Raw genomic sequence first — 12,651 nt, forward strand, 5'->3', positions numbered from 1 at the left:
ATTAGAAGGAGTATTTTAGGGATTTGATTGACTAAAAGAAAAAAATATAATTTAATAAATTCTTACCTAATTCCTAAATTTGCATATCAAATTTCTAACTTTTTACCCCTAGTATGTTGTCTCTATGCCACTTCTCCTTTCCACTTAAAAACCCATCATGAGTTCTATTTTTACTAACAATGAAGTCGATTGAAGTGATTCGTTCGCCATAGTAGAGACATTATTACAGCAATAAGATAGACAATAAGAATGCAACTTAATTTTAAAACGGTCTAATTATTAATTAAAATTTGAATTTTATACTTTTAATAATTGTATCCAATTATTTTAAAATTTTAAAATAAATACTATACTTTCATATTTATTTTCAAAAATATATTTTGGTAACAATTTTTAAAATTTTACAATGAGAAAAATGACATGGCAAGTCAATTCTGCTTACTAACATAAAAATTAGCGAGTTAATAAATTTTTTATTAAATTTATATATAAATATGTGAAAGAATGAATATATATATATATATATATATATAAGATTTTTAATGGTTACATTATTGAGTCTAAGATAAACTATTTTTGTTAATTTATAATTATTATTCTTTTACTAAGCACAATCGACTTCTTACATCATCTTTTTCACTGTAAAATTTCAAAATTTATCTTTGAAAAATATTTAAAAAAAAAATAAATATTCATTTTAAAATTTTGAAATAATTGAATAAATTTATTAAAAATTATAAATTTCGGGATTTAGTTGTAATTAGGCCTTTTAAAAACTAAGGGAATCCATGTTCGTGAGATACACTTAATACCAGGAAAACTTGATAACAAACCAAATGACGAGGTCTTATGACACCCAACTAATTCAAAAATAATTTTTTTTGCCTCATCTTTAACAGGTCTAACAGCAATTTATGTGGATGATGATCATGGAAGTAGTGAAATTGCAGCATTAGGAGATAAGCTAACTGAGAGATGTAAAATCTCACATAAAGCTCACACTAATGTGAAACTGAGATGAGATCACGAATTTATTAGTCAAGGTGGCTTTAATGGAGTCTAGAGTTCATGTTCTTCTTGCTTATCCAAGTTGGGGTTTGGAAGTTCTTGAAGTGGCAAAGTATCTTGGGATGATGGGATCTGGCTATGTATGGATAGTTACTGATTGGCTTTCTACCATTCTAGACACTTATCCTCCTCTTCTTTGCAAGCAATGGATGATGTTCAAGCAGTTCTTACATTGCGAATAGACACACCAGACTCACAGCAGAAAAGAAAATTTGTTTCTGGATGGTGCAAATTAATCAGCAGAAAGGCAGCTGATGGTACTTTTGGGTTAAATACTTATGGTCTGTATGCCTATGACACTGTATGGCTGCTTGTTTATGCAATTGAAGCAATTTTAGATCATGGGGAAGCATTTCATTTTCAAATGAACCAAGATTATCTGAACTGCATAAAGGGAATCTACATATTGATGCCTTAAAAATTTTAACTGGAGGAAATTTATTTCAGGGTCAATAAAGTTCTTAGATAGGAATCTCATTCATCCTGCATATGAAGTGATCAATGTGATTGGCACAGGGCTTAAGAGGATTGGTTATACTAGCTTATTAGCATAATGCCTCATGAAAATGCACTATACAAAGCCGCCTAATCACTTAATTTCAGGTCCGCAACTATAAGGTGTAGTATGGCCAGAATAAGCAGCTGGTTGAGGATCAAACCGACGGGTTCTCTTCAAACTTTTGTATCAGGTTTCCTTGCATTCTTTCCTGATTCTTTTTATTCTCTTGCTCTATATAGGTGTTTGATGCTGTAGTAGGTGAAATTTCCAGCGCAACTGAGAGGAAACAAGGATGGTGGATTTCACACAGCCATGTATCGAGTCTGGTCTAGTTGTAGTGGCTCCACTGAGGAAGCCAAATTCTAGTGCTCGGGCATTCTCGAGACCGTTCACTCCAATGATGTGGTTTGTAACAGCAGCTTTCTTTCTTGTTATGGGAGTAGTAATATGGATTTTGGAGCACAGGATCAATGATGATTTTCGAGGCCCTCCTAGAAGACAAATGCTAAGTAATCTATAAAACTATCTTCTCCCATTGAAGGGATTGGAAGTTTGATATCTAGCAATGACCCTGTTGGCTATCAGTATGGTTCATTTGCTGAAAATTACTTAAATGGACGAATATCGAATGGACAAGTCTAGACTTGTTGCTCTTTAAGTCTCCTGAGGATTATGCTAAAGCCTTGAAAGACGGTCCTGAAAGATGCGGTATTGCTGCAGTAATTGATGGTCAGGAATTCAGCAGAGATGGGTGAGGATTTTTATGTCGATCCATAATTATTCTTAAAACACCATTCATCCATGTTTAGTGTCTATACATCATAAATCCTTCTTCTTAAAGTCGTCGTGTTTTCTACAATTCTCTTCAGGCGTTTCCAAGAGATTCACCACTATCAGCTGAGGTGTCAACTGCTGTCCTGAAACTATCAGGAGGCAGAGCTGCAAAGAATGCACGACAAATGGCTTCTGAGAAGTGCTTGCAGATTAGAAGGTGCGATAGAAGCAGACAGGTTTTCAGGTTGGTTTGGTTATACTTCCATCTATGACTCTTTAGTTTTTAATTAACATTCGTTAATATTATTTATGTACGGATCACCACTAATAATATTATCAAATAGTTTGTATTGTAAAATGAATTCTCCTAAATATTTATTAGCCTGAAGAGGATTTGAGAATACCATGGCATTTCAAATCTTCATGAACATATAATCCAGCCCATGCCCCTATCAAAACAATTATTTCTTTTAATAATCTAAGAAAGAATCAAAAGGGATTGCTGAGGTTTAGTGAGGGGTTTATATTTGACATCAGACCCAACCACTGATAAAGAAGGGGACACAAATTTTCTGTAATTTCTTTTATAACTTAGCAACTCCAATAAAATCCATTACATGCTGAGAACTAAGAAAGTCATAATGGAAATGATTATTTATAATTGAACAAATTTGTGGACCACTTATTTCCACAATGTCAAAAAGGGTTGAATTTTAACATGAAGAAAGCCTACTTAAAAAGTGGGACTTTTATACTTTATGTGTGCAACTTGAGGACAGCCCACTTCAACAGGAATCCCATGAAATGATGTCCCTCCCTCCATTGATACCTTTCTTTTTCTCATTTTTATGGCCAACTGAACTTTCTTCCTATCTAAAATCAAAACTTAACTTTTATAGTTGAACCTGAAATGTCACCACATTTATTTATTCATGAGAAATTTCCCCTTTTCAGCATGTGATTTCTTTTCAAATAAAAAGAAGTACATTATTATAAATTATGACAAAAAAAAATATCTTCCCACTAAAAGTTTTCGATTTATAAAGAATCAATCTCATTCACTCTGATAAATCATCGTTATCAAGTTGCAGCAACTTTCATAACATGAGTTTGGAGTTTAACAATTTTTAATTTTATTATTTAATTATTAAATCATAGTTTAAAATTTCATTGATTGAATAAAATTTGATTTAACGATCAAATAATGACATATTGAATTGTTAAGCTTTAAGCTCATATTATCAAATATGAAAAATATAACAATGATAATCAAATATAACAATGATCGGGATGGAGATGATCAAATTATTGCTAATCAATATTTGTTAACAGTGAACTATTAATTTTTATCATGATCTTTAACCACGCATCTTTTTTTATTAGAAAAAAATCGCATTATTTTAAAAATTATTAAATAGTGAAATCAAAACTTATTTTTTTATATTTGCTCTTTTTAAATATATGATCTTATTTTAACCAATCAAATATACATTGATTTATTTTGTTAATAATACTATTGATTTTTATTGATATTGTACTAACGTACTACATTTATTTACTATCATGACACTTCTTTTATGATTTGACGGTAATATAACATTTTTTTGTTACATAGTATATATATATATATATATATATTCATCTTCCATATAAGCATCGTATCAATAATCTAAAAATATTACAGCATAAACTGCAATTTGCTAATATAATAAACTGTGTACATAATTTTATTGAAAAAGAATAAAAGTACTTAAAGTTAAAACCGAATAATTAACCAAATCATAAGCATAGCTCTAAAGTCAAGGCCTTTCATTTTATTTTATTTTATTTTCCATTTTCTTAATGCATGTGGTTGAAGTTTTCAATGGATTAGACTTTATCTGTCATCTAATCATTTTCTATTAATCTACTTAGGAAAGTTTTAATATATTTTATCTGATTAAAAATAAAAATTTGGTGATCACCCACCAAATAAAAATTCCACCTGTTTGATTTGGTTATGATCCATTTGAAAATAATACTAATTTATATGGATAGTGAATTTTATTATCCAAATCTGACTAGACATATAAACAACAAAGAAAAGGTAAAAATGATAATGGCTAACTAAAAATAAGTGTACTTATTATAAATAAATAAAAACACCCTTATAAATTTAATGATAAAACAAGATTAGTGAAGAAATAATGACTAAAACACTCAAATTTTACAAGTATAATTACATAATAAAAAAAATTAGAAATTAGCTTTTCGAGATGGTTTTAGAGAAATAAAATGTAATTATGAGTAAAAAGAATTAAAGGTTGGGAAAGATAATAAAAATAATTAATGCAACATTTCAAACGTTATTTAACTTTCTGAAAAAAAAAAAAAAAAAAAAGAAGCAATCAGCCCTTAGGTTATTTCAAGAATATGCATTTGTTCTTAAAGAACCGAAATATATATTATTAGCATTCAATCTGGATGATAACTAGCAAAAATCTAAGAATACCGAAGAAATTAGATTGAAAATAATACAAATCCAAGAAATTATACAGTGAAATAGTAATTCTAATTCAACAATTCAAATTGAAATTAACGTCCTGTTAAAATAAAGACATCTAGCAAGAGAATTGTATGATAGGTGATAGTTTCTAGTTTCATTTATATATTCTTTTCACATCTTAATATATATTTTATTTTTTACAATGTCATATCTAATTAATTTGTTACTCCAATTAGAGACTTTATGTGAAAAATTCACAGTTTTGGAATTTAATTTCATCTAATTTCAAGCTTCTGGTAATAATAGTATGAAAAATTAAAACTTAACTAAAAGACACACGAAAGAAATATAATATCATATAATCTTAAATAACTCTTGACTTTAGTATTGATAGGATAGGATGATCCGCTAGATCAAACTGCCTACTTTTGATTAAATACTGTCCATACAACGACTCAAGAAATTGGCTCACTCCTAAGTTCCGAGGCATGCCACCTAAACCATTAGATAGGAATCGCCTAAACCCTCGAGCAGATCGAAAAAACCCTAATAGTAACGTAAAATTCTCTAATGATGTCATGAAACCCTAGATTATTCACGAATCCTTAATTTCTAGGTGATTGTAACAGAATTAGTAAGCCGGCTCTATCCTAAGGAAAAAGAATCTTTTTCTCTCAAATTGAGTTATCACTATCGATGATAAGGTATAAATATTTCTCTCATATGCACAAAAACACATTTTCACTATTCATCTTATCATGACTATCAAACTCATCTCAATCGTCTAACCTTATTGTTGGAGAGCCAGTTTGGAGATAGAGTTCATTAGCTCGCTAATCTTTCTTAAGTAACAAGATAAAGATGATAATAATTTGATTAGGTCCATCATGTTTTAGATAATAATAGTTTTGTTTTTGAGGAAAGAAATATTAATAGTTGTTAATTACAAGACAAATTGTTCAAATATCAGATTATAGAATTTTATGGCAAGACTGCTAAAGAAAATCCACGGTTAACACCATCCCATATTATAATAATTCTTCATATGTAAATGATTTCAATAAATTTTTTATGTTTAATTTCTAAATGGTCTTTCATTATATAACTTTTGGTAAAGTTCAAAAAATAAAATTATAATATGGTTTGACGTTTTCTATTGGAGGCAGAGATTTTTTATATTAAGCAAGTATCTTTTTTATGTCTTATGTTTTCTTAATATTTTGGTGGTAAACTTATATGATTTAGTTTTTATCTAGTATTACATTGTTAATATTTAATACAATAATTTTTTTTTATAATTATATATTTAGTATTAAATAAAATTATGACTATAAAAATATTATAATTTAATGGAGATTTGAGTATTAAAATTATTTTTCTGATTTAATATTTAATTTTATTGGTGAAATATGAAAATGAAAGATAAAATATATTAATATCTTATCATATTATATAAATAGAATTGATGAGACAAAGCAATACGACAGTGAAATAAAATATAACATAGCATATGTTTTTTAAAATTTTATATATATATATTACTATATAGAAAAATATTTTCTTAAAATGAGACTTTAAAAATTTATAATTTATTATAATCTATAGTTTATTCTTATTTATAATTAGTTCAAATTAAAACTGAAAATTTTACTATGTAAAGATTATTTTTACATATAATATCACTATAGAAAAATTTTACTTTATATTTAATTTTACTATAATTATCAAAAAAGGAACTGTATATTTAAATTTGGAAAAATTTCAAACCATATTTTTATCCTTATTTTCTTTTGTATTTTTCCTTATAATAAAATCATCTCCAAACTTGCTAATTTTTCCATAAGAACTCAAGGTGCACTCCAATTTAGAGAATTCAAATTTAAAAATAAAACTTCTGTTAAACTTGCAATTACAACAACCACATCTTTGAGAAAAGATTTTGTTTTTTAGATGTGGAATTTAGGAACGTGCCAAGGACAGAGACAATACATGGGTCCATAGTAGAAAAGACCAAAGAAACAAAAACAAAGTAAACAAAATATGGAATGGTGTCTCCTGCAATGAACAGTTTATGGATGATGAGGTAGCTTGTGGCTGCGCATGATGTATTCACGATATATATAAAAAAGAACAAAAGAGATTCTTCAGGAAATAATCATAATTTAACTCAATTGGTCTTTTCAGAAAGTTAGATCCATAAATGGGTTTTCATTTGCATGTACAGACAGTTGCCCATGTTTATCAAAACTCTTCTTTCTTTCATTGGTGCCCTAGATTTCCCATTTGGCCATGTTTCTATTACAGTATTTGCCACTCAATACATTTCTTGCAACTTCCTAGGTCCCATTTTCTCGGAAAATAAGGGATGGAAAGTGAGTTATACAGTCTCTTACCAATAATTCTGGGCTTGCTTACTTTTACTTACACGCATTTCAGTTAAAGTTTTAAAGGGATAAGTAACCCATTTGCAAATACAGTCTGGTAATTTATTTTGTCATAAAATATTATATTATGATTTATTTTGTTAATAAAATACTATCAAACTTTTAACTCTGATTTGGTTTCATAATTTTGCACTTTCATGTCTACGATTTCTTTTGGTGACATTTTTGTATGTTATATTTTATTTCGTTTGCTTTTTACATATTTTAATTAATTTATAAAATTAATATTTTATGATTTACATTATTATAATATGAACCACTAATAATAAATATCTTTTTATAATAATAATAATATACTGTCCTATGCCTGAAAATTTTATAAATATTACTTAATATTTATTTAAAAAATTATCTTTTAATTTAACTGTATGTTATTATTGTTTATTTTAACTCTAGTAATTAGTTAATTCTCAAAATACTTGAAATTATCATGAAAAATATTTAAAAACAATTATTATATTTGAGGATACCGTATAAAATATTAATGATATTAATTAATTTGACGGTAATTTATTAATGGAATAAAACAAAAAGTAATTTTTTATTATTAAAGAAATCACAGAACTATTTTTGTGGATAGCCAGAGTATTGTTTTTACTTACCCCATTTTTAAAATATGAGGTAGAAACGCAAAGTTTTTATTTTATTTATTGCGCACGATAGTTTTGCATTGTATTTATGCAGGTCCACCACTGACCACAGTGGCAGTGACCATTTCACCACTTGAACACAGCTTCCTTGTCCAGAGACACAAACACGAGTAAAATAGACAATTATCACTAGAAAAAGAAAGAAGGAAAACTCTTCACCATACATGAACAAGATGACTGAATAATTAATTCTATTATAGTCTCTCAGGTGATGAAGAATGACACTTGTTTGCTATACATACAACAATAATATTAAACTCTAAATGAATATAGCTTTTCTGTTAAACACTTCTACTGTCAGCTTCATTCATTGCTTCCTTTCCCTCCAATCCAAAGCCTAAAAAAGAACTAATTTTTGTTTTCTTTGGTATTAGTTTTGTGGTTCCTGCAAACATTTCTCAGCCATTAGCTAGCCTTCTGCTACTAATCTGTGAGTCATATCTTTATTCACATGTGAAATTAAAGCTTTCTACTTTATTCATGTAGATCCAACATATTGTCCTTTTCTTCTGTCTTTCTTGCTTTTACATGTTTAAACGTGAACTTTATTCTTAACTTGTTAAAAGTTTTTACAAGCTATGACCGCTCTTTTCACATCCAGCAAAATTTTTCTATTAACTTTAAATGAATATGGTACCTTCTTTAAGCAACTGTCTTATTTTATTTGTGTTCAACAATCTCTCCTTTTTGTCCTGCTTGTATCTTGGTGGGTTCAATTTCTTTGGCACAAAAAAAGTTTTCTCTTTCATCTGGAAAGAGAATTCCCGGTTTTGGGTTACTTTTGTTATGGTTGTTTCTGCTTTCCATGAATTCATAGTGGAGATCTAAATGCCTTAGAGCTACTTTTGCTTTTGCGTATTATTCATCACTTGTCATTCTTTTAATAGTTTTTATTTATCATAATTAAGTAAGGGGTTGGCTTCAGATAATTCACTTACTCTTTGTGTTCTTTGCAGAAATTAAGCTGATAAACAAAGGGTGATTAACAAGGCAGAGTCACCATGTTAATATTTTGGATTCTAGTGTTCATGGTGTTTAATAAAGGAGTTACTCTAAATGGGGTCACTACAAGACCAAGAAGGTTGAATGTTGGAGCTATTATGTCATTCAATACTACTGTAGGAAAAGTTGCAAGAATTGCAATAAAAGCAGCTGTTAATGATGTGAATTCTAACCCCTCTATTCTTGGTGGAACTGAGCTAAATATAAAAATTCAGGATACAAATTATAGTGGATTTCTGGGCATTATAGAGGGTAATATCTTGTTCCTTGATCTGAATAATTATTTAGACTGGCAAATATTTTATGATTTTTCAAGCTTTGATCTTATTGCTGATTGCAGCTTTAAGGTTCATGGAAGGTGATACTGTGGCTATAATTGGTCCTCAATCCTCAGTTACAGCTCATGTTGTATCCTTTGTAGCAAATGAACTTCAAGTTCCTCTAATGTCATACTCAGCTACAGACCCTACTCTTTCTTCACTTCAATTCCCATTTTTTGTGAGAACATCACAGAATGACCTGTTTCAAATGGCTGCCGTAGCTGCAATTGTTGAATATTATGGATGGAGAGAAGTTATAGCAATCTATGGAGATGATGATTATGGTAGAAATGGGATAGCTGCATTAGGCGATAAGCTTGCAGAGAAAAGGTGTAAAATCTCATACAAAGCACCTTTGAGCCCTCAAGCAACCAATGATGAGATTACTGATGCACTAGTAAAGGTTGCTTTAACTGAGTCTAGAATTCTGGTTGTTCATAGTTTTGCCACATGGACTCCAGATGTTTTCCGTGTTGCTCAATATCTGGGCATGATGGGGCTTGGATATGTATGGATAGCTACTAATTGGCTTTCCACTCTCATGGATACTAGTTCTCCTCTATCTACAGAATTGACTGATAACATTCAAGGAGTTATTACATTGAGAATGTACACACCAGATTCAGAACTCAAAAGAGAATTCATTTCTAGGTGGAGCAACTTGACTAGTGGAGAAACAGCTTATGGCCAGATTGGATTGAATACTTATGGTTTATATGCCTATGACACAGTATGGCTGCTCGCGCGTGCTCTTGATGCATTTTTCGATCAAGGAGGAAATATTTCATTTTCTAATGATTCAAAGCTAACTGAACTTCGCGGAGGGGATTTACATCTTGATGCAATGAGTATCTTTAATGGAGGAAACCTGTTGCTTAAAAACATATTTCAAGTTAATATGACAGGTGTAACAGGTCAAGTCCAGTTTAGTCCTGACGGGAACCTCATTCATCCTGCGTATGAAATCATCAATGCGATTGGCACAGGGTATAGAAAGATCGGTTATTGGTCTAACTATTCTGGTTTATCAGTTGCACATCCTGAAACATTTTACTCGAGTCCTCCTAATCATTCCATATCAAGTCAGAAACTGTGGCCTGTCATTTGGCCAGGACAATCAACAGAGAAGCCCCGCGGGTGGGTGTTTCCCAACAATGGAAGATATTTGACAATTGGAGTTCCAAATCGCGTTAGTTATCGCGAATTTATCTCTCAAGTGCCAGGCACTGAAATTTTCGCTGGCTACTGCATTGATGTTTTTACTGCAGCTGTCAACTTGCTGCCTTATGCTGTCCCTTATAAATTAATTCCATATGGGGATGGAACAAAAAATCCAAGTGATACTGAGCTTGTACGCCTGATTACAACTGGTGTGAGTACTTCTGAAGATCTTGCAAAAATGGAATTGTGAATTTATCATTAATTCATTCTTCTTATCCTTGTGTTTATCTTCTATTTAGACCTATGATGCAGCAGTAGGTGACATTGCAATCACGACTGACCGAACGAGGATGACAGACTTTACGCAGCCATATATTGAGTCTGGACTGGTTGTAGTGGCCCCGGTAAAGAAGATCAACTCTGATGCTTGGGCATTTCTGAGGCCATTTACTCGCCAGATGTGGGGTGTTACTGCTAGCTTTTTCATAGTTGTAGGAATAGTTGTTTGGATTTTGGAGCACAGGTTGAATGATGAATTTAGAGGTCCTCCTAGAAGACAGTGCATCACTATTCTATGGTTGGAAATGTTTTACTCTTGAATTGGTTTATGTGGTTCTCCATAGTCTTTCGTATCTCTGCATTCATAATGACATAACTTTTTCTTAATCACCTTTACTTCTTTCTGCAGGTTTAGCTTTTCAACGATGTTCTTCGCCCACAGTAAGTTCAACTGCTAGAACTTGTAAGACGGACGTCAGTACAGAAGAACTTTTCATTCAGCTTAACAAGAAGCCTTTTCTTACTTTCTGCAGGAGAAAATACCGTCAGCACACTTGGTCGCATTGTTTTGCTCATATGGCTGTTTGTGGTGCTTATAATCAACTCGAGCTACACCGCGAGCCTTACCTCAATCCTTACAGTACAGCAGCTTTCTTCTCCCATTAAAGGGATTGATACTTTAAAGGAAAGCAAGGATCGCATTGGTTACCAGCAAGGTTCATTTGCGCGGGAATATCTAATTAATGAACTCGATATTGATGAGTCTAGACTCGTTCCACTTGTCCTGCCAGATGACTATGCAAAAGCCTTAAAAGATGGTCCCGGGAAAGGCGGTGTTGCTGCTGTGGTCGATGAGCGTGCATATATGGAGCTCTTCCTCTCCACGCGATGTGAATTCAGTATCATAGGTCAAGAATTCACCAAGAATGGGTGGGGCTTCGTAAGTACATCTCGGTCTCTACTTTCCTTTCTCTTCTATTTTTGTGTCAGCCATCAGATACACAGCAGAGTTTATGCACATTGATTTATGTTTTCTGCAACTGCCACGTGCCTGTTCCAATTGTGCCTGAAGATCCTAGTTGTTTGAGCTCAGTTTCTATATCTGCTTGCTCCATGATGAGGATTCATAAGTTTTTCTCCTCCATTCACCAGGCCTTTCCAAGGGACTCGCCTTTAGCAGTTGATATGTCAACTGCAATTCTGAAACTATCGGAAAATGGGGACCTCCAGCGGATTCATGACAAATGGCTTACAAGAAGTGCCTGCAGTTCAACAAGTACAAAGTTAGAGGTAGATAGGCTTCAACTCAGAAGCTTCTGGGGCCTCTTTCTGATATGCGGGTTAGCTTGCTTGCTTGCTCTCTTGTTATATTTTCTGAAGATGCTGCGGCAGTTCAGCAGGCAATACTCCGAGGAGTTGACTTCTTCTGGTAGGAATACAACTTCTGCACGTGTTCAGTCATTTTTTTCATTTGTTGATGAGAAAGAAGAGGAAGTGAAGCATCGCTCCAAGAGAAGGCAAATGGAAAGACTTTCTAACAGAGATGAAGAGAAATCGACGGATGGTTCTGGTTCTTCCAACGAAGTTCATGTTGAATCACCTCCAAACAATGGTCTTTATATTGGTAATGAAGTATAATACTCATCACCGCCCAACAATTACATGCAGTTAGTCATATAAGATCAAAAGAGCTCTTTTTTCAGGTGGCACTCCGCAAGAAATGAGGCCTCCTGGCATATAACACTTGGCAGCAGTTTTGGTTTATATAACAGAAATGTAACATGTTGCTGCACTTTTTTTTGGTCTTGACAGTCATTCTCCAGGATGCTGGAAAAGACATCCTTGAACCCTTTGCTTTGTATCCCAAACGAGGAAAAAGTGACAGCACAATTTCAATCTAATTTGTGAAAATGGTATAATTTGAAATACCATATTAATTACAAATCTTACAACGAAGTTACAAGTTCAA

The 12,651-nt window shown here is 31.8% G+C and overlaps 1 protein-coding gene and 1 pseudogene across 2 annotated transcripts; both read left to right on the forward strand.

The window, feature by feature from the left end:
• Window positions 1–853: 853 nt before the first annotated feature.
• LOC107261461 lies at window positions 854–2,613 on the forward strand (annotated as a pseudogene).
• Window positions 2,614–8,140: 5,527 nt separating this feature from the next.
• Window positions 8,141–12,626, forward strand: LOC8281328 (glutamate receptor 3.6). 2 transcript variants are annotated; one of them, XM_015720862.3, is made up of 8 exons: window positions 8,141–8,350; window positions 8,877–9,174; window positions 9,263–10,614; window positions 10,703–10,980; window positions 11,092–11,123; window positions 11,216–11,622; window positions 11,835–12,022; window positions 12,116–12,626. In XM_015720862.3, the coding sequence occupies exons 2-8, from the start codon at window positions 8,922–8,924 to the stop codon at window positions 12,318–12,320; spliced, it is 2,715 nt and encodes a 904-aa protein (XP_015576348.1). In that variant the 5' UTR covers window positions 8,141–8,350; window positions 8,877–8,921; the 3' UTR covers window positions 12,321–12,626. The 2 variants fall into 2 exon arrangements, with proteins under 2 accessions (XP_015576348.1, XP_015576347.1); XM_015720861.3 differs by having other exon boundaries at window positions 8,142–8,350; window positions 11,835–12,626.
• Window positions 12,627–12,651: the final 25 nt, after the last annotated feature.

Source organism: Ricinus communis, chromosome 5, assembly GCF_019578655.1.
Source record: "Ricinus communis isolate WT05 ecotype wild-type chromosome 5, ASM1957865v1, whole genome shotgun sequence".
Taxonomy (NCBI): domain Eukaryota; kingdom Viridiplantae; phylum Streptophyta; class Magnoliopsida; order Malpighiales; family Euphorbiaceae; genus Ricinus; species Ricinus communis.

Bases quoted from the DNA above. Each gene is read 5' to 3' on its own strand.
- LOC8281328 (XM_015720861.3), top strand. From the start codon at position 8,922: ATGTTAATATTTTGGATTCTAGTGTTCATGGTGTTTAATAAAGGAGTT. The intron at 10,981-11,091 runs GTTGGAAATGTT...TTCTTTCTGCAG, and splicing joins CAGTGCATCACTATTCTATG to GTTTAGCTTTTCAACGATGT. The intron at 11,124-11,215 runs GTAAGTTCAACT...TACTTTCTGCAG, and splicing joins AACGATGTTCTTCGCCCACA to GAGAAAATACCGTCAGCACA.